This window comes from Manacus vitellinus, unplaced genomic scaffold, assembly GCF_001715985.3.
Source record: "Manacus vitellinus isolate BGI_N305 unplaced genomic scaffold, ASM171598v3 scaffold_3_pilon, whole genome shotgun sequence".
Classification (NCBI taxonomy): Eukaryota; Metazoa; Chordata; class Aves; order Passeriformes; family Pipridae; genus Manacus; species Manacus vitellinus.
In genome coordinates, this window is record NW_021940535.1 from 17,452,445 (window position 1) to 17,472,006 (window position 19,562).

The window sequence follows — 19,562 nt, forward strand, 5'->3', positions numbered from 1 at the left end:
TTCTAATAGGACTAGAAGGAAAAACAGGTTAAACAAAATAACTAGCATTCATCATGTAGGCAGGTTTTCCTCCTGGATTAGTTGCAATGGAGTTACATGACAATGCTGAAAAAAGATTGAATTTGTGATATTTTACAGCAATAATTTCATATTTAGTAACAGGTAAAATAACTTTACTTGGAAATCCTGTCTTTCCTGCCTGAGGGGTCACATTGACTCCATTGCCATGCCTGACTAAATGATAATCACTTTGCAAAATGATTCCATGCATTGGCATAAAAAGCCCTAAGACCGAGCCGTAGAAAAAAGCTATACAAGGTAGAGATGGAAAAGACATGAAAGGTCATGGAGGCATTCCTTCTGCAAGTATAATACTGTGTCTTATAGTAAATTCTAATCGATATATTAAGACCCAAGCAACAAGGATTTCAGCTCTTGAGAATTTGCCTAAATCTAATTCATCTTGAAGTTGCAAATGCTCCGTTCCATAGAAGAGCCTTTTACTAAGCCTTATATGGATGGAAAATTCTACAAACAATTTACTAATCAAAGCTCTATTTCTGTATCCCATATGAATGTGAAATCTTACAGTACAGCCCATCCTTAAATTTGGGACAATTACACCATATATTTTGGTATTTAAGTAGCTGTCTACAACTCCATCTAATGCACCTGAACTTAATTTGCTGTGAAAATAGGGACTCGGAAACACATGCTGCACATAATTTGTTATATTTGTTGCCTTTGATAGATCTGCAAAACTGTAAAAAACAAACAACCATTTCCTCCTCCCCTGCTGAATAATGTAGAAAATTAGCCATGCAAAATAAGAGAGACTTGTCTTGCAGCAGTGTAAATCATCTCTGAAGGTAGAATCTGAATGACTCAGGAATACTAATTTCTGAAATTTTACTCAAGAAGATGAGAGACTAAATGATTTAACAGCTAGCATACTTACATCCAGGATTCTAAATATTGCTTTTCAGGACTGACTCTACATTCTTATGGGGAATCTGCTAGCCAAATGCAGCAGACTTCTTTTTACAAGCTTGAATAATGTGGAACAGTGTGATTTCTATAGTGAAACAGGAATCATTCTATTTTAAGAACAGGAAGAATCAGTCTTAAAAATAGTTGTGCTAATCAGGGTCCTGAAGATGGTTTGTAGGCAGTCAGCAACGTATGGCAAGAAAACTGAAAGTCTGTCCTTGCCTTCACATTAAAAAAGGTACACAGGGAAAAAGAAAAACAACAATCACACAAAACAAAACCCCCACTTAGTAAAATGGAACAAAGTCTAAATGAGAAATCTGGAGTACAAAAGCTCAGCAGGACTGATGCCAGTTAATTCCACCTGAGATTTGAGCTATTTGTACTAACTGGGAATAATGAATATTAGATTAAATTATTATGACATTAGAAAATTCATGTGATGTCTAAAATAATTTATTTTCTATTTTTATTTATTTTTCCCTTAAATATATACAGTTTTATTAGTGAGAAAAAGATATCCAGTAGAATTGGTTAATCCTGGAAGTGTTATATCTACTTCATACAAAAAAAAAAGATTCCAATGTAATTAAGGACATGTCTGCATTGGCTAGACAAAACCTGCATGAAACCAAGAAAATACATTTAAAGACTGTAAATTATTACAGGGTATTTTGAAAGTAAGAGACAGTTTAGTTGGTATCTTGGAACTCATTCAAATTAAACTGGAAGCCTGTATTTTATATATGAGAAATAACTAAGAGCTTTATTTAAATGCTTCAGATTGTTAAACATTTAACGTTGATGACTTATTTTGGTCTCGGTTCACACAAAGATTTATTATGTGTATGCACCAAATTACCTATCTTCTCTCTGAGGTAATGGGCATAAGAAACCTCCACTGGTACTATTTTAAATTACTCATGTTTATTGGAAGGAAAATGAAATGTAACCTTTTGTATTTGTACCATCCATCACTCATGCATTTTTTCAAGTACTCTTAATTTAATGATGGTTGAGCTGAAGCTCATAGAAATTCTGTTTCTTGAGCTGAAATAAACCAACTTCAAAAAACTCTTATATGTAAATATACATATAAATATGTATATTTATCATACAGCTTTTATAAGCTTCATTAAAAAAACCCCAAAAACTAAAAAACCAAAAAAGTCAGGTGCATATTTTTCCAGCTTTACTTCTGTTTTGTGATATAACTGTATTTCATATGTTCTAGAAACCCTTTTTGAGGAACAATAAAAATTAGGAACAGTTAAGGGTAGTGACAGGACTCTTTTCTCTCATGAGTGTCAATTACATCCCTTTACATTTATTTCTTGACAGAGATGTACAAAACCTCTTTACTGATTTGTATTTGAGTCAATCTCTGATTTAATCAGATGCCATTTAATAAACTGATAGTTGGGTATTATTATGTCTGAAGTTCAATTTTTCCCACATCTTCTTAAATAAAAACAACACAGAAGCAGAAAACATTGAAAAGGACAAGAAGTCATTAGCAGCATGGTCAAACCTTTCCCACTTAAGAAATAGTTGAAATCTAAGCTTATTTCTTCTAGAAGAAACAAAAAGACAAAATAAGATGTGGCAGGTAATTTGGTAAAGAAGATTATTAAAAATAAAGTGGTCTTGCTTATCTTTTCTGTAGTAAGAAAGGAACATAAACGAAATGTCAACACATTAAGCTAAAAGGAAGAAGATGGTTCGTATACCAAATATTTAGACATATCCAGAAATATAGTGTAGGAATAATAAAATGCAATTTTTGAAAATTAAAAAAGAAATAGAAAACTTAATAGTCATGCACCACCTGAGTCACCATTGCAAAGGCTATTACTGCTCCTGCTTCAACACATAATCTGATTGTCAGCTGTGGTTCAGAGGGAATTTCCTTTCCTGTATGTAACTGTGTGAGTAAAGTGCTTTGAGGGATTTTTACTCTTTTGTCTGAACCACTGAGCGATGAGCAGCTACAGGCAGTGTACCTGACTGAGCCAAGTAGTACTGGTTTTCTGCTAGAGAATGACTGTACTCCTTCTAGAGATTATTCTTTGCAGAGTTACAGATACATCAGATAAAAAAAAAAAAGAACAGGATAAGTGCATGGGTGACTGGCATCTAGAGCTACAGCTAATGACTGTGCCATGCCTTGGATACCACAAAATCCAGATAGCACATTTTATTTTTAAAGACTAATCTCTACCATTCGCTTTCTAAATTATATAAACCCACCAATTTTCTTTAGTAAATAGTTCCAGACACTTTTCAGGAAAAAAATTTATTTAAACAGACTGTAGACTTCTGAAACCATAATGGGGGGGATTTAAAACTAAGTATTTCTAAACAATCTTACTTCTATAGTTGTGTTAAATCTTTTTAACGATGCCTTGTGAGCTTTGAATAACCTAAATCTAAACACACTAAAACCCTCTACGCTCACAAATAATGATCTACCCATAAGGTGTTGTCAAAGTGCAACTAAAAAGAGCAAAGATTTAGGCCGACATCAATAGTAATCCTGATCCAAGCCTCCCCCCCTTGCACACTAATTAGGAGGTATTCCACGACATATTTTCCTGAGAACTACTAATGGGATGACAGTTCACAAATGTCTTTTCTGCTGTTATAATAATCCCCACAGTCACGGGTTCATGTTGAGGGAACTTAGTGAACTGATAAGAACAAAATCTTGTAACAGTTTCATCAGCTCTTCATGGCAAAGGAAATTAATTCTATTTCAATGCTTACCCATGTGCAATTTTCATAATGTGCTGCTGCATTGCTCGCATTTACATCTGTTTAATTTCATGTTTCCAGATCATGTCCACAGAGTTAAAGACATATAGGTGTATGTGTCTGCAAATATTTAAAGACCAGATGTATAGCAAGTGTCTTCCTGGCAGTGCTGAGAGGCTCCTAGTGGGACTTCAGATGTTTAAATCCCACAGGAAGTACTGAAAACCCTGCCAGCTGTCAGCCGTCATCTTTAGGTGCCTAAATGTCTTTAACATATTGGTACTGTGTGTTCAGCTTGGAATATGAGAAACTGTAAGTGATTCGAACTATAGACTAGCAGTTAGGATTGTATACATATTGGAGTACAGCTAGTACAGTGCAATATCTTTTAAAAGGAATGAAAAGAGAAAGCACTGATAAACTACCAAGAATTTGTAAATAACAGCTCTAGATTCTATGATACAATCAGTGCAAATATGTACATATTACACATGTAGCAGGTTCTGCAGAACAGGTAGGGGAACACACAGTATTTAAGCAAGCACTTTCCTGCAAAAAGAACTTGGTCTCAATTGATGGGATTGCTTTGCTTATGTGAATGAAATTGATGGTGGTGGGTTTTTCCCAAGGCAATCCCAACTTTGACTAAGTCATTCTTGTACTCACTGAGAGCAGAACAAAATCCATCAGTTTTATGCTGCATTTTCTTTCATGCTCCTTTAGGACAATTTATTAGGATGGCCTTCATGCAAAACACCCATTTGCTCTGCTCCTGGCCCAGCAGCACCAAGACAGCAGAACAACAACGCACGACACTTTGTCTTTCCTAAGCCAAAGCCCCTAGAGTGAGCTCATTCCATTTGGAGACAATTCATGTCAGAGATGTAAAAAGGGACAGAAAGTTTACGTTGCAACTTAGAACAAACCAAAAAACACGACTACCTGGATTGACTCCTTGTTGCTCTAACTTTTGTTTACTGTCTCTTACTTGTTGCCATGCTTGAGTGACATGGCATAGAGTATTTTCCTGCTTCAGATACAGAGAAAGCATTTTCCATTGTGCTGAAAGAGCTTAGAAACCTGCCTGTTTCCTGACAGAGCAGAGTATAAAAACTCTGAAGAAAAGGGAAAAATCAGCTCCAAGCTAAAGAATATAAATAATCTCAGACAACAGAGCAATTTCATTGTTTACAGGACCCTTTACTGCTTACAAAAAGGATATATGGTAAAATGAGATTATTTTGTTGTATGTCTGATAGTACTGTGTTGTGACATTGCACCTGGTAGCCTGTGGGTGCCAGGAAAGAATCAAAGTAGCAGGGCTCAGCCAGCCTCATAAAATTGGACCAATTAATATTGTTTTGCCAACTTTTAAGTATTTCAGTAATTTTCTAGAATATTCATAACATTTGACACATCTACTCAAATATGGATTATTACAGGATGAATATTTCTAATTTTAATGAGTATTTTAATGAGTATTTATAATTTTACTGTCTTCAGTATTTCTTGACAAAAATATTCAAAAAGGAAACAAAATTTCTTTAGAAACCACAACAGGATATACTTGGATGCAGGAAGGACTAAGAGTGCTTTTTGATAGACTGAATAAAGCTATTAAAATGCTAAATGAGAAAGAAAAAATCAGATTGGATTCTGAGGCAGTTTCTGATAGTAGCAAAATGTGAAGATTATGGCTTTAAGGAAAAAACCTACAAGAATGAGGAAAATGAGAAGTGGCTCATCCCTTGAACTTGCTGTCATCCAGAGTTTCTAAATTCACTTCACAACTGGGGGTGAGGGGAAAAGAAGGAATGATAATTGGGAAGTCTAAAAAATTGCAGAAGGAACATCTGATGTGCACTGGCACTGACAGAAAGCAGCCTCTGCTATGGGGAAGCACCAGATGAGGAGGAACATTGTACATGCTTCCTGTTAGATAGACATACATAGAATAACTGAGAGAAAAAAAGATACACCCAGGCTTCTGTGTGGTGAGGGGTACGGACCTGTTCTTCATTACTGGGGGCTGGGTAGCTATTTCAAAGTTTGAACGTGGAAGCCAAACAGCAGAGCTGTGACCACAAGTCAGCTGAATTCCCACTCGCAGCCAAATGCTCCAGCATGGAACAGATTTTATTATTACAGCTATGTTATATTTTCCTTTATTAAGCTGCCTTAGATTTATTTTTGAACTTTTTTTTTTGGACAGGCTAGAGTTTTTAAATATCTCAGTAATACTGAAAATAGATCTTTTTTTACTGGTACAGTGGACATCTATTAGTGTATTAAAATGCACACTGGTGTGGCTGAGGCTGACTGGCTGAAAAACAGGGCGATTCCTGTGGAACCTGATGTGTCAGCACACACTCGCTTTGTAAGTGGCTGTGGCAATTTCGGCTCTTAGTGCCCCAGTGCCAGAGATGATGAGCCCAAAGCAGTGTCAGGAGGATGGAGTGTGTCAATGGGCATCAAGTCAAAGTCTGGCAGCCTCACTCCAACTTCCAGTGGGAGATGCATTTCCCTGAGGGTGTTCAAGTGAACCTATTGCCCTTTGGCTGCGGTGTGCAGAAGACAATTCCATGGATATAGTACTGTATGTATTCCAGGTATTCCTGTCAATATGCAAATTGGTAGAGGTTACAGAATTGCTACAAAAAAGCATTTGGATGAATTTAAATTTCCCGAATACCAACACAGATTCAAAATGTGGAGGTGCTCAAAACTTTCTAGACATCAGATCTACCCATGTTGCACTTGCAATATGGACCCTGCCTGGAGCAATTCCAACAGCCAGCTTTGGGGAAGGCTGCTGAAGGCAAACCTGCCAGTGGACAGGGCAGTAGGCATTGCAGCAGGATACCAACTTTCCTCCAAAAATGTATACTGCTGGCTGAAAGGGAAATGGGCTGAGAAATTGCTAATTCAGTTCTTTCACTTGCATATGTTCTGACTTAAATCTCTCCACCTACACCTGTTTTGCAAAAGGTTCTGGAAACAGCAGCAATTCCAGCAGCTTTGTAGCAGGGCAAATACTTATCAGGCTTTTAGGGCTTTTATGCTTATGTTGAAAAGTCACCCTCTAAAGTGCTATTTTAGATCCCATTGAGGATCAAAGATATGCATTAAATTACACTACTGAATCCTTTTCTGCAAAGGATGACAGAACTGGGATTTTATATCTGCAGCAGCAAGAGTACTGAACCTTACACACCTTTAGGAAAATGATAAGGGGGGGAAAAAAAAAAGAAAAAAGGAAAGAGAAAAAAAAAAGAAAGAAAAAACCCATAATAACTGAATGCCATCTCTAAAGTTTCCTAAATACCAGCACCTTCATGCAGGTGCATGTAAGGGTGTTAATATTTTTTGGCAGAAAATTTAGGCAAACCTAAACATGCCAAACCACATGGATAACTCGTAATTGCAACAGAAAAACAATAGTATGTTATATCCAAAATTGCCAGTTATACCTACTCTGTGATAAAAACAAAGAAGTTTCTGGGTAAGACAAAGGTAAAACATAAGGATGACTCATATAGAGAAAGCTTAAAAGCAGGTCTCATGTCCCTTAGTGAGACATGTAAAGATTCCCATAATCTTAGGATCTTGTTTGACTTTGCTTATCTATGCTTAGATAAATGTAAGTCATTAAAATGCACAGCCACATTACTTCATGTGGGTTAACAAAGTATGAAAACATCTAATAAATTCATGATTCATGGCAGTACTTTGAAAAACAGCACACATACTTCTAACCGAGGTACATTTTATTTGAAAACCACAATGTATGTTGCAGACTTTCTTAACATAAATAGTCTACTTTTCAGAGGTGCTGAAAAACAGCAACTACTATAAAAATTGATGGGGCTCACACCAAGGTAATGTAGTGTCACTTGTCCAACTCATTTACTCTTATAAGTACAGTTACTGTGAAGACATGCACGCTTCAGTCTCAAACTATGTTCACAGCAAACTCACAGTTTCCGGTAGGTTTAAAAGGCAACAAGAGACAAGCAGCTTTACACTGCTAGTACAATATGTCACTGAAGTATCTGAGAGCAGAGTCAGAGAAACCAACTTGACTAGTGCCAACCCCGGTGAAGCGGGTACTGCAGGCAGTTGTTTGTGCATTTCCTTTGTCAGAGATTAATATCCTTTTCTAGCAAAAGCTTATTCTTCCTTTTTTTCCTTTTCCTTTTTCCCCTTTCCTTTTCCTTTTTTCTTTTTCCTTTCTCCACCATTTCATCAAAAAACAGAAAAACAGAGAGAATGATGGGGCTAAAACAGAAATAACCTTCAGTGGGGCTGAAGTGAGATAGGGACATCCAACAGGGAGCAGTAAATATTTCCACCAAGATGATGGTGATGATGAGCGGGTTAGTCTGTCCAGCTGTGCCTCACAGCCCAGTGAACTCTACGAGTCAGGCACATTCAGGAAGGATGACTGCAGTGAGAATGAGCAGGGGAACAGAAAGCTTCTCTTACAGAAGGAGGCTAATAGACACAGGTCTGGTCAGTGTGCAGCAAATAAAGACAAGGAGGAAAGAGGATGGTTCTTCATTAGTGCAACCAGGAATGAAAACCAAGAAAATGGTCACTTAAGCTACAGGACAAAAGTTATTTAAAAACAAGCTGGTATAAAATTCTGTCAGTTCAGGTTAGGAATCAGGCAGAGGTTTCTAAAGAGCAAAGCAAGTGAGGCCCTGTAGAACCCCCCAGCAGTTACTTTGGCTACAGCTGCCAGCCAAGTGTTCAGCCTAACATTTGTGGGGAAGCAATATTGTGGCTGTCCCCATCTCAGTCTGCCCCTCGTATCCTCTGTCACATCCCCATTGCAGGAGCTCACAGACGGGCACGGCTGTTACACAGGACAGACAGCCAGGAGCAGCACCAAAGCATTGGTTCCAGAACATCAACTGATGATCGTGGGACTTGCATGTGGGAAAAATGGTAAGGAGCCAGAGACAGAGGATGAAACCAGAAGGGAAGAGGCTGATGTGAGGGCGATGTAGCCGGCTTCGTTCTGATTTCCTAATCAAGGCTTAGCAGACATGATTTGACGTTAGACTGTTCTGACATCGGGGATAATCAGGCCAGCTAAGTTCAGATCTTGAACACGTGAAGAAGGAAGCCACGCAAAGAATAGTGTTGTAATGTTTCAAATGACATTTTTCCTGCAGCGGGAGAACCTTTGGTAGGGCTGGGATGGCAATGACCAATGGAGAACAATAAGCATTCTAACCCAAATCAGCATCACCAGCTCTCTAACTATAAAAAATAATTAATTTGTTTAGCACTTCAAGCTCAGTAAAATACAAAACCTCAGAGGCCATCTGCACTTGAAAGCTCTTTTGGATTAAAGCAGTGCAGGAATTTACACTCCCCAGGTTCCCTTTGCATACTTAAAGTGCAGTTGATTTTTACTCCAAGAAAGACAGGTTTTCGTAACTTAATACATTTTCAAAGTGGGGAGTGTCCACACCTGGAGTTACTCTGAAATAACTAACTACCCACATAGGCAAGCCCTAGCAGTAACACTGGACGTATTTTCAGTGCTCAAGCACAGAGCCTGTGAGCATTAACTCACATACTCCATTTCATGCAGATGAATGTATCTATCAGGTTTCATAGGGTTGCTCATGCACATGCCAAAACATTTACAGGACTGGAGCCCTGCTTTGTAGAAAGGGATGTGTGTTGTGCCCTCGAGTACCACCTTAAAGAAAAATACTAATCCCCAGATAGGCTGCTAGTGTATCCCACCATCTCTCCCATCTCTCTGATACCATTCCATTTAGCTCTCTCACACTCCCAGATAATGCACACATGTTCACTCATACACAAACCCTACGGCACCCCTTCCCCCCATGAAAAAGTCAGCCAGCTGCTACAAAATTCAGACATTTCATTAACAGAGTTTACTGGATGATACTGCCAAGCAAAATAGAGACAATTAATAATAATCAGGACTGAAGGGTCTGAGACAGCTTATGAGTAAAGGATTGTATTAGCTGTTTAAAAAGGACAAACTCGCTCCTGCCTGGAGTGATAGGGAACAAAGGGCAGTGATGTATAACCAGGGAGGAAAGAGACTCTCTCTGTGGCTTTTGTAGATTACTGTGTGAATGACAGGAGAGGCAGGAGCAAATACCTCTTTTCATTTGCTCAGCCTGCTGGAGAAGAATAGCAGCTCTTGCCAATGAAGCTGCAGCTGTGCTCCAGCTCCGTTTAATCACTGTGTACGACTGAGGGTTAATTAGCTGCCATTCTTACTCCTATTTGTTGTTCTAATGAAGATTTGCATAAATGTAAGAGCAGGGGGTAACTGATACTTGATTCTTCCCTTCAGAGAGGCCAGGGGTGGAACACTTGCCCATCCTAAGTGTTTATGTTTGTGGGAGATTCAGTGTTGCCTTTCCATTTGACCTGATCTGCTTCTGGCTGATGAATGGTGAAAAAAGAGTTCAAAGTTGCTTATCAAATAGAGACCCCTGTTGTGTTTCTGCCTTTAGAAAGGACAGAGGGATTAGAAAATTACTCCCAGCTGACAGAGAGGAAAATACATATATGTATGTTTCTGTACCTACATATGTACATATACAAGATATATTTTAGTGATCTATCTATCAGTGATCTACCTATCTATCTACCTATCTATCTCTATCTATCTATCAATCTATTTACCTATCCATCCATCCATCCATCCACTCATTTAATGGCACATAACCAATCATTTTTAAATGATAAAATATCATAAAAATTAATGAGACAGGTAGTACAACTGTAACATATTAGGCAATAGGATGAAAAGTAAGGACCTGTAGATTTTTGCAAGCTTTCTGTTGTAAATCACTAACATTCAAAGTTCACTTTTTTAATAAAAAAAGTATCTATTATGAAAGAGGAGATCTCCAAGGAAGGCAAAAATGACTCAACAGTTCACATATACCTGCCATCAGTGCCTTGTGAGAGGGCACCACAGAACTTAAGAAATTGCATTCATTCCTCAAAAAATCAAAGGAAAATTTTAACATGAAGCAGTGACAAAATCCAAAACTACTTCATAATTAAACAGAAGATTTGAAAATGAAAGATCATAAAATTCTTTTATTTACCATGGTCAGGACAATGCTTATGGCTGGGAACTGAAAGAAGCTAAATGGAAGAACTTACCATTTTTAGTATGTTAACTTCTTGCACGTGATACTACAGTATAGTTAAGCGTTTTCAGTATTCCTCTTACACACTTGGTCTGCTAAAACTGTTGTTTAACAGCTTTGGTGAGGATTTAAGAAAAAGATTGAGAGGGCAGAAATAGCGAATTTCTAAATTTCCAATCACTGCTGGAAAAGGTCCAACTTTTGAGATGACTGTATCCCTCCTAAGAGAGGTGATCACCACAGAGCACACACGTATTGCCAGTTTCTCAATCCCACCAGCTTTGCAGTGGCTCTAGCTATTCACCTGTCTCTAAGACACATGAGCAAATATTAATTTGCTTTTCTTTACACTTCTGTCATGAATCTGCCTGACTACCTACAGAGGCACCTCTGCATATTTCGGGGTAGACACTACCAGAAACCAGTCTTTCAGAGATGTAAGCAAATGAGCATTCAATACTCCTGAAATAAATATGCCTAAAATGGTAACACTATCACTCCAGCTCTTAGCTAGAAGGAGCACCATAGGTTTTAAGCTTATATACAGTTAGAAATGCACATGAAAATAAAAACAGTCAAATGTATTTCTGCACATTCTCACCTTATTTTGAGTCTTGAAATATTTCAATATTCTATTACAGCTTTTGATTCAGCCCCTGATTACACCAGAATCTCATATGCTGCCTTTTTCAGAGCAATTTTTAGTCCTTTGGGCAAATTAGAAAGAATATGGAAGTGTACAATAAAAATAAACTAGAAACAACCCTCATGACATATAAACAGATCACTTAATTTTCCTTCAATGTTTCTTTAATAATTTCTACATACTGCGATTTTCCAAGGCTACAGTCAGAATTATCCATTGGTAAATAGGGTAAGAGAAAGTGGAAATTACAGATCTAATGGTCAATGGCAAAAAACAAACAAAAGAGCTGAGGGGAGAGGTTAAGTGCCGCGCTAGTTAATAAGAATGACAGCTTGCTTTGAATACTCATACTGACTGCCCAAGATATTGAATAAACCTCATTTAAACTAATTTTCATTATTTGTAGAGTCTGTGTTAGGCATCTATCATTGTCAGTACTATTAATATTCTTTCCAGAGACCATATTATCAGCATATTTAAAGGAAAACTTTCCTTTTCAATATTTATTAACTCATTAATATTTCTTGGTAGTAATATCCTGGTAGTAATATTCAAATTAGTGCACACTAAGGTATTTTCTACTGATTAAACTTTCTGAATCAAAAGATTTTTATTCTCCAGTACTAAAAATGCACTTGAGCTCCTGGAATTTTGCTTGTGTTTTATACTGTTTACATGAATGGCACACATGGTCTTATTTATATTAATGGGACTTAAAATCTACATTTTTGTCTTTTTTCAGTAGGTTCAGTAAACCAGAGCACTGACCACATCCTAGGAGTTGATCAAATATGAACTGCGAATAAACATGAATATGAAAGTTAATTTGTCTTACCCGGGTTGCAGTCTGTGAGGAGGGAGCAGATGGAGAGGAGAACTTTAGAAATGGTTAATGCTGGACTCCAGTTGTCTTTTAAAATGTCCAGGCAGATGACGCCTTGGCTGTTAATGTTACAGTGGTAGATTCTTGTCCGAAATGTTACCTAGAAAGGACAGTGTGTCTAAGTACAACAGTGTTCAAGTCAAAGATTACACAGTTATCAATCAATTAAAAAATCATAAGAACTAACATTTTGCTTTCCTGGTTGAAATGAGAGTATGCTGCTACTTTCAGTCAAAAACTGGGCAAGATAAAATAAAGATAATAAAGTCTGTCTGTTGCATCTCTGGTCAGCATTTGGAACTGGCTTATCCAAGATGAGAATGGGACATATTTCCTGAGCTTCCCCTTGCCTTGGTCTCATCAATCACATTATTTTTGTATGGGGCCAGAAAAACCTGTTCCACCGCCTGATCTGGACAACATTCATAATTCAGGTCCACTGCTCCTTCATGCTTTGAAGGGAGTCAGAAGACAGACTCTTCTGCTGTCCTCATCTGTTTATCATTTGACCCAAACCTTAAGCTGGAAAAAAAGGGTGGAGGCATCACATCAATGACTCCTGAAAAAGATGAAGTGAAACATTTTTGAGAAAGGCTGCTCAAATAAAATGTTTTTATTTCCAAATTTTGAGTTACAGTTGTACCAAAAGAACAACTTTTAGGGCTTTTCGGTAGTTGATTTTGAGGCTTTCTGCATCCATTTTATACTGTCTCCCAGCTGATCCTATACATAACAAAGCAAAGAGGAGAGCACTTCTTTTAGCCTAGAATGATGTCCTTCTGCTTCAAGTTGAAGATATAGGTCTTTTATTTTAAAAGAAGCTTAGCTAAGAAAGTTCACTTCAGAACGAATAATGGGGTTACTGGATAAGGAGGGACAATAAGAAAAAAACACCTCTTGGAGGTTATCAAGGACTAATTTATCCATCACTTCTACCCAAATGACAAGTCAAACCAGATGGTTTCAATGATGAGTTCATAGAACCTAAAATCAAGATGTACATTTTTAGGGGTCTACTCATCAGCAATAACCCTGCCAACAGAGGGGCTGATTAGACAGGAGACAACAGCAGGCAAAGCACACCCTGACTTAGGAAAGCCACGATCTCCATTAGAATTGGACAGTGCTAATAACTGGGAGTCCTTATGCACCTATCCCTGCTCTACCACACCGACAAACCTGCATCTGGAGAGTAATGGAAACTGATGACAGGGATGCTCCTGTTCTGATTTTCTTCAGTATCAGAGATCTCAGTGGGATTGAGATCAGGCCACTTAGCAGTAAGCAGAAGAGAGAATATAAGTGAAATTACACAGTATCTGGTTTATTTCTATTAAAAAAAAATCATTCTCTTAACACACTGAAAAATTCTGTCCCTTTGGATTAAATCAAGAAGCTTTGACAAAATAATGGAAAGAAAAGGTAATAGATTTCTGGTATTAAAACACTGCATTCAACAAGAAATACTTCTTCTCATAAGTACTTTTCAACATAAATTTGGGAAAGCACTTTTGGATGCACTGTCATGCATCAGTTAGTTCTATACCAAGGACCCCCCAAAAAGCAAGTTCATCAGTTTTTAAACTATGTCTAAAGGTATTGCTAATTAATAGGATAATTTCATAGTTTGCCACTCCATATCCTACATATTTATAGGTTCTTTCCTTTTTTTCCCTACAGTTGTGGTTTAGCTTCTTGTCTTACAGCCCAAGTGCTTTACTTCTGGGACTTTCATGAGAATTCAAAATATTTCTGGCACAATGATCTGAATTAATCGAAATGCTCTGGCCAGATGATCTATTTTTTCCTCCTCATTAGGAGGCCAAGCACATTTAGCATTTGGTGTGAAGGAAGTCTCCTGCAAAATCAAGAAAATTATTTATTTAAATAATAATTATTATCGAGTGATAAAATGAAATGTTTGTCTACAAAGGGAAGCTATTTTGAACAACGAAGGTTACAAACACACAAAAGCAGTAAACTACCTTACACACAAACTGCATGTCACAAATGTCCATAAAGGGAGCTGGTGTGGAGGAGCATCCTGTGAACTGCAGGTCAGTGCTCATAAAGTCCACAGTCAGGTTAACTCCAGGCACTCTTATACTCCAGTTAGAAGTGAATCAGGAAATGCTTCCTAGCAGGATGTCCCATGACTAAGGCAAACTTCAGCATCTGCTTAATTTTAAGTATTCTATGCTTACTTTTCAGTACAGTGTTGGAATAAACTTTTTGCTTAATTCTTTTACCTGAACAAAGGTGCTTTCCTATACTTCCTTGATGAAAAATTTGAGGACTTTATTTAGTGGCATCTAAATACACTCGGTAATAAGATATATATGGTCTCACTGAATGTGGGGGAAACACACTGAACCCATTACACAGATTAAATTATACCCTCTGAATTATTTATAGACAGGTCAGTCTGAGTTTGTAATGTGCTTAAGGGAAGGTCATCAATTTGAGCCTGCATTTTAACATGTAACTGTTTTGCTATCAGCTGAGAGGACAGACACATTGCCACATGTTCCTGCCTCAGCTACTTTTGAAGCACTGAAGCAAGGACATTGGGAATTTGGCAGGATTCAGAGAGCCACTGAGATGAATGGACGTAGTTCATGTCTTTCATAACCTGTTCAACACTCCATTGCCATCTCAGACTACCTGGTGTATAAATGTAGATGGGACTACATCTGTTTGCAGTTGGAAGGTTACTTTTAGAAAATGCTTAGACCTGAAATGTAGCATTTTTTCACTATGAGCACATATTAAACCCGTGACATTGAGAAGGATAAGGCTTGCAGCTTACCACTGACAAAAATATCATTGATTAGCCAAACATACCAGAGCACTTCAAAATGCCTGCCTAAGACAGAGGCATTTTTAATGTTTAAATAATCAATTTATGAATTGACAATTATAATGTTATACTTTATTAATTAATTTTAATATTGAAATAATAAATTCAATTAATTAATAAAAAGAATCACAGTTTTCGGAATTTCAAAAGAAGCTGTATTAATGAGAGCCTTAATATGCTGGAAACTGTGGACTGAAGGTGGCAGGTAATGGAGTTCTTACCCCAAGGTAGTAGAGTACAACTGGAATGACACATTGCTTTCCTCATCCAGGTGTTGCCTCAAATTGCTGATAATGTGGGAAATGCTGATATGTAACCTTCTGGATGTTGTGTTTACCATACTTACATTTTAAGGTTATGCAGGGTCACTCCTATTATACGCATAGAGAGAAACCAAGTGATAATACCATTCCAAGGGAACTGCATTTTCTTTATTATGGTCATATTTTTACCTTTGATGTCACTTAAATGTTTCCTCTAAACAGTGCAGTCTAATTCTATTTATCCCCTAATGAAAACACCTAAACAATCCCATGCAGGGGCTCAAGGGAGTGTGTGGTTGTACAGGCAGAGTTATCCTCAGACAGGTGAAGGGTAGAGGAGTAATTTATGGGGTTTTTTTGAACAGTAAGTGTCCTCTATGGATCTATTTTCTTTGATTCTGGAATTTAGAAGAGGGTACCTGATTTTTGTTGAATAAAAGTGTAGGTCGGAAAAATGCGAATTACGGGAAATAGGGAAAAATTGGACTAGCTACCTTCTGAAAACTGTAAGAGTACTATACACAAGCTTTTGAAAGGTAATGATAAGGAATTTATATTCAATCAGTTTTGGAGGAAAACAATAATAAACTCATCTGTTTTTCCACTGCTGAATGCCAAACCCTTCTAAATACTGTAAATCAGAATAAAACAGATAAAACCCCCCTTTATATAGTCTCTTAGAAGAAAATGAGGTTATCTATTCAAAATGGGGAGAAAAATTATCAGAGAGAAGAAAAAGGACATGAAAAGCTATGTCTGGCTGTTCATTGAATAAGCTTTAGGACTGAAAAAGACTGTTTATAAAGTTTGGGAAGAGGGAATTAAGATGGATTTTAGTTGAGTGATTGGAGGCAACTGGTTGAAGGCAATATAAATAATTTCTGGATATTGAACACCCGTTTTCCCGTATGAGGTAGTCTTAAAATAACTTACTATCTCTCTTTTGGACTGAATGTTCCTCTGTGAGGTCAAAACCCAAGCAGCCACTGTGGTGCTGGTATCCATGTGTGTGATTTGCTTAACCTTCACTGTGAGACTCAGAGAGGCACATAGGGGCACTGCAGCTCTGCAAGGGCAGATCCCTCAAACACATCACACACACTTCCAGACTTCACTGAATTCAGTTGCAACCTTCTTCAGAAACGTATCAGAGGAAGAAATGATTCTTTGGTGTTGCTTATTAGCATGCAAGGGGTTACAATGTGCGCTCAAGAATTGCCTTCTTCAGCCTTTTTGGGTTCAAAGCCTCACCTCCTGTTTCTCATTCCTCCCACTGGAGCCTGGTGACTGTGTAGGGAGAGATGAAAGATTCCCAGAGCCAATAGGAAAATAAACAAAACCAACCCCCTTTTGCTTGGCCAACACTAGAAGCAGAGCTGGGATCCCAGGGCTCTCAATCCCACGGTTTTGGAAAGTTCCTTTCAAGTCCTTTCATTTCTTACAAGGATGGAATCCTGCATGCCTGCCTGCGATGAAACTTCTGTCTTCCTTAAATATTCCCCTGGAGTTCTGTTTTAATAAAACAGTAGTAGCACTACCTGAAGTGGAAGAAGTTGTACTGCATACAGAAAAGGTTATATATATATTAAAAAATATGATGCCATTTATGATGATGTTCATGAAGCTCAGGAGGGAGTAAATCATTCCCATCTCAGTTTGTCAGACTTTATGAGCAATAGATTTGTCTGCTCAAACAGTAAAAACAAGATCAGGGCTACACTCTTTATCCATATGAGAAAAATACTCTAAAACAATCTAAATGAAAAATATCTATAGTTGTGAGTGAGACAATGTTCATGCAATAACCTTTACATTAATTAGCATCCTTTAATTTCTTACAGAGTGCACTTCATTTTATCTACACCCAGCACTGAGGACACCTTTCTAAGACAGGGTGGACCATCTCTGGTTTTAAGTACACATTTGTAGCATGCACCTGAACAATTCTCGAGATACTTGATGGATTATCACAAGAAGTGCATAATAATAAATGACTGGTCATATGATGCTCACTATTAAAGAATACAATTTAAATTCACACCAAGAAATAAAACTTCATCCAATTCTTAAAACACTTGCTTACATCTAATTTTGGTAGGTTTTCAAAAGTTATAATTTATTTTATTGAAGGACAATATTTGGCATCAGCACTAGCAGGAAATAATAAACTGTGATTACTTTTGCTTGACCTACAGAAAAGTCTGGTATGCAAAGTATGCTGTGTTTCTCTGGCAAAATGCACCAATGAATCAGTAGCCAAAAGTGATAACAATTTAAAAGGATGTAATAGCATCCACATGAGTTGACTTTTATATTACTGAAAATCAATCAGTGTGCAATATGAGTAATTATTCATTATATTCGTGGTAATTATGGAACTGAATAACTACTCGCACTGTCTCATTGAACAGACTCTTGCAGGGGAAAAAAATTGAATAAGCACAGCAACACTAAGCATCTTCATTATATAAATGCACTCCTTTTGAACACAGATTTAACAGCAGAAAAAGTAAAAAGGGACTTTGATAATCTTTGATGTATCCAAGAGCGCAAATAAAAAATTGTCCTAAACTGTACAAACTTTTCTAAAAACGAAGAGAAGAAGAGAACAAGGGAAATGTATTACTGTTTGGGTTAGGGTCACTCAGAATAGAAACAAGATTTAAGATGCCAAGCATCAAAAGCTTTCTGCAACAAAGTCACTTTGACTTTTTATAAAATGATTTTCATATAATCAGCATAATCTTTCCATAGTTCCATATGGAAAGTCAGCAAAAAAGTTCTTCTATAGAGAGTGCATTTTTTAAAGATTTACTTGTCACTTAACTTTTATAAAATAAATCCACCCTTCTGAAGTTTAAAGCATGCAGGCTGTATTGCCCTAGATGCACACCTCTCTGAGCTCACCAGAGTGCTCCTTCCTGTTGCTCTTGGCATGGGTCTGCCAGTTGTAGGGCTGAGTGGGCAGGTTGTGGCAGGCACTTCAGGACCTATATTTTATTCTAAGAAACATGGGCCTTTTTTTACCTTACCCAATTTTAACAGCCTTTGAGTATTTAGGTACTCCCCACATGAGAAGTCCTAGGCAGACTGACCTCAAAATTAGTAGTTTTTTGTCCTGATCAGGTAATCTGCTTTCATTCTGTTGTAATAATGTGCATAAAATCTTTCTCTCACATCTATGTATATATACCTCTGTGTGTGTAAAAGAGGACAAGAAATAACATTGACATATGATGTATTTTTAGATCACGTGGATTTTATGGAGTAAAACATGCCTGATACAGCAGAATTATGTAGCTTCTGAAACATCGAATAGACAACACAAGTTGTCTTTTGAAAATATATTTGACAAGCAGCATGCAAACCACTGCTGCAAGGCAGAAGATATTCCCCACAAGATGCCTCTAAAGGCCTTTTTGAGAAGCTTCATGTACTGGGTATTCATAGGAAATAGGAAGAAATGGTGAACCACCTCAGTTTTGGTGAGGGAAACCAGGAAGAGTTCAGCTGGATAGAGCCAATTTAATCAAGACTAAATAAATCAGTAGAAACTAGTGATATAAATTAGTATATTAAAAACAGAGTGAATAAGAAGGCTATTCATTAGAAGAGTCATTGGCAATTCAATTTGCCAATTACTAGAAGAATTATCAGATAAATGAATTTAAAGGAAATCTCAGAGATTTACATGGCACTGCCTTATCAAATGCCTTTTGTATTTATTCAAAATAAAATGTAGTTATTGATTCTCTTCAGACTAACATATTTCTGCTTGCATCTCCATCCTCCACATTAAATCTCTGTGATTCTGTCATTCTGAGAGATATTGAAAGTTTCTTAAGCAGCCACCTGGGTTTGACCTGTCCCAAGCCCTGTAGCACTGCATGCTGCCCTATAGGTTCAGTGTTCCCTGAAGATATCGTAGACTCATACAATGCTTTGGGTTAGAAGGGACCTTAAAGATCACCTAATTCCAATCCCCTGCCATGGGAAGGGACACCTT

General features: G+C 37.4%; 1 protein-coding gene across 1 annotated transcript in view; it reads right to left on the reverse strand.

The window, feature by feature from the left end:
- LOC103757566 (ubiquitin-conjugating enzyme E2 E2) overlaps nucleotides 1–19,562 on the reverse strand; it is a 199,790-nt gene that overhangs the window by 10,909 nt on the left and 169,319 nt on the right. The window contains exon 4 of the mRNA XM_029961952.1: nucleotides 12,386–12,533. Within this exon, the coding sequence (XP_029817812.1) occupies nucleotides 12,386–12,533 (148 nt within the window). The remainder of the gene's footprint in view (nucleotides 1–12,385; nucleotides 12,534–19,562) is intronic.